This window comes from Plectropomus leopardus, unplaced genomic scaffold (genome assembly GCF_008729295.1).
Source record: "Plectropomus leopardus isolate mb unplaced genomic scaffold, YSFRI_Pleo_2.0 unplaced_scaffold1103, whole genome shotgun sequence".
Classification (NCBI taxonomy): domain Eukaryota; kingdom Metazoa; phylum Chordata; class Actinopteri; order Perciformes; family Serranidae; genus Plectropomus; species Plectropomus leopardus.
In genome coordinates, this window is record NW_024611651.1 from 1,322 (window position 1) to 4,432 (window position 3,111).

Below are 3,111 nucleotides of genomic sequence, written 5' to 3' on the forward strand. Positions count from 1 at the left end.
AGTCAAGTAATCCTTGAATTCGGAGCCACGATACATAGTTTAACCTTCAGATACGGAATATAATTGTGAAATTTGTGCAGATACGTTTCATAGAGGTTATTTCTGAACAATAGAGAAAAGACTCAGCGGTGGAGGTGTGAGGTGAGAGTCGCCCAGCAGCACAGGAAGTGAGAAAATAAAGCAGGTCTTGGTTTCAGGCCCGGTCTTCAGTCCCTGCTCTGATAGCTTCCCGTTGGCAGCTCGCAGTGTCACGAACACATGGTAACTGGGGGAGTTTTTCTCAGTCATATTATTTTTTCTGAAACCGGTCAGCAGATGAGACTTTCCCATGAGTCACGGCGCGGTGGATTTGTTGGCAGTGTTACGCCTCGAGGTGCACAGCGTTTCTAAGAACTGTCCTCTGTACCCGCACCGTTGTGGGGAAGCGTGTGTTTTAGTCGTGTTTATGTAGGACACTCAGTGCTCAGTCAGAAATGTGCATTGTTTTACTGCATTGTTCTTGTTCACCCGGTCTGATGACAGAACACAACGGGCCTCCCGAGGTATTGTGGGATGTCTGGACACACGCAGCCTTGTGGTGTTAGTGGGACACAGACACGCTCTTAGCCTGTGTGAGGACAGATTAGCCCCATTCATGGTAACAGTACACTCCTTCACATTAATTCATGACCAAAACACTCAATGCTCAACCCTTTAGGGCCCGCTTTAATATTACACACATCAATCAAGCTTTAAAGTATTACACATTAATATTATTTTTTACTTTCATTGAGTTATATTTTTAAGCAACATCAGTCCTAATCATAAATATCAAAATATTTTAATTTTCAGGATTTCCAGGTTTTTGTCATGATGCCACCATGTTTTTAGATGAAAAAAACAAAACAAAACAAAAAATGAATTATTTTCAATATACTACATGCAAGGTGCAGGTTGAAAATAGTAAAAATAACAAATTCCAAAGCAAAAGCCCAGAATGACACCCAAAAAATAATACAAGTCATGTTTTTATGCTTCATGGCTTCATGAATAAATTGATTTCCTGTTGGCCGCTAACTAATCTCATATGAACGGATTTTCTTCTGTCTCAGGTGGTACAAACTCAACTCGAAGACGGGGAAGAAAGAGAAGGAGCGAGGAGACATTCAGGTCACCGTTCAGTTCACCCGAAACAACCTGACAGCCAGCATGTACGACCTCGTCATGAAGGACAAGAGCGCCTCCACCTTCGGCAAGCTCAAAGAGCGCATGAAGGGGAAGAGGAGATCCAGCGACGAGGACTCGGCGTCGGCCATCGTGTCGAGCGGTACCGCGTCCCTTTACAGGATGCGGCACCGACTGCCGAGCGACGGAGGCGGGGAGGAGGACTACGAGGACGACGAGGGGGGCGAGGTCCGGCGGAGCAAGATGAGGACCTTCTTCCTGAGAGGGAAGCTGAGGAAGTCCTCGGATACTCGTTCCAGCACATCGCTCGGCTCGGAGAGCAGCGAGTCGTCTTCACGGGGAGGGAGCCTCAGCCCCACGGCCGGCATCAGCGTGGTGGTCTCCGACCTCTCCAACTCGCCCAGCAACAGCAGCAACCTGACAGTCGACAACAGCCCAGGTGAGAACGAGGCCGCGTCACCACTGACAAATATTTAACTATCATACTCACTATCATACTCACTATCATACTCACTAACTATCATACTCACTATCATACTCACTAACTATCATACTCACTATCATACTCACTAACTATCATACTCACTATCATACTCACTAACTATCATACTCACTAACTATCATACTCACTATCATACTCACTAACTATCATACTCACTAACTATCGTAGTGAATCTCGTATCTCGTATCAGAGTTCAGAAGATCTCGATCTCTTCCTGCGTCCACACATACTGAGTCATATACTGTAGAATGTCATGTGACTTTGTTGTACTTCTTCCCCTTCTTTTTTGGGTTTAATGGCGGTTGGCATTCATAAAGTCGCGTTACCGACACCTGGTGTTACACCTCATATGATCTATAAAAGCGAAAAAAAACCTTTTTGCGATAAACATGAGTTTTTTCAATATTGACGGATTTTCCATCAGGAATTTGCAGTTTGCACACGGAAACCCGCCTAGTGAGTCAGATCCACCCCTCTCCTCCTCAGCTCCTTGTGAAGGCCGAAATACCAAATGCCAGAAATTTAAGTTACTTTTGTTATCTAAGTTACATTGGTTATCTGCTTCCATTTTTTATCTCACCCTCTTTTTGTCTCTCTGCTCTCCCTCTTTTCATCCGTCTCTTTCTGCAGAGCACACAGCCAACGTGTCGCCCAAGTCGTCCTCTCTCCAGTGTGAGTTTGGCGACGATGAGGCCGGTGAGATCACCATCGCAGTGCCTCAGCCCGCTGTGTACGTTAACGGAAGCCATGCTTACAGCGTCCAGCCCCTGGACCCAGGCTCAGGAAAACCGAAGGATTCTTTAGGCCTGGGACTGCTGCAGAAGACTTTGCCTCTGTCCACGTCTCTGCAGAACCTCAGACCCTCCTCAGACCTCCCCAAAGGCCCCGCGGGGGACGGGCGCCGCTGGTCTTTTGACAGGCCCGGCGAGGAGGAGAAGGCAGCCATAGCGGCGGCCCTGGAGCAGAGCGGCCCCATGCAGGGTGACGAGGAGGAGCGGGCCGCTCCGCCCAAAGCCGCCTCCTCCTCCTCCACCTCCACGGTGGAGTCGGAGAGCCAGGGGAAAAAGCAGAGGAGGAACTTGTTCTCCCACGGGAAGAGTGAGTCTGCGGGGAAAGGTCAGTCCAAGGATGAGTCTGAACAGGCCACCGCCGCCGAGGAGAAACACAGGGGATGGTTTGGATCGAAGGACTCGCACAGCAAACCCAGGTGAGACACACACAGATCACACACTGACAGGATTATACATTGACAGGATCACACATTGACAGGATCACACACTGACAGGATCACACACTGACAGGATCACACACTGACAGGATCACACACTGAAACAGGATCACACACTGACAGGATCACACACTGTCAGGATCACACACTAACAGGATCACACACTGAAACAGGATCACACACTGTCAGGATCACACACTGTCAGGATCACACACTG

The 3,111-nt window shown here is 48.4% G+C and overlaps 1 protein-coding gene across 1 annotated transcript; it reads left to right on the forward strand.

The window, feature by feature from the left end:
• Window positions 1-1,091: 1,091 nt before the first annotated feature.
• On the forward strand, window positions 1,092-2,890 carry LOC121963374 (rab11 family-interacting protein 5-like; the record flags this gene model as incomplete). The annotated part of the gene is made up of 2 exons (XM_042513660.1): window positions 1,092-1,603; window positions 2,297-2,890. Coding segments are annotated over 2 exons (1,093 nt in total), but the record flags the coding sequence as incomplete, so codon positions are not given.
• Window positions 2,891-3,111: the final 221 nt, after the last annotated feature.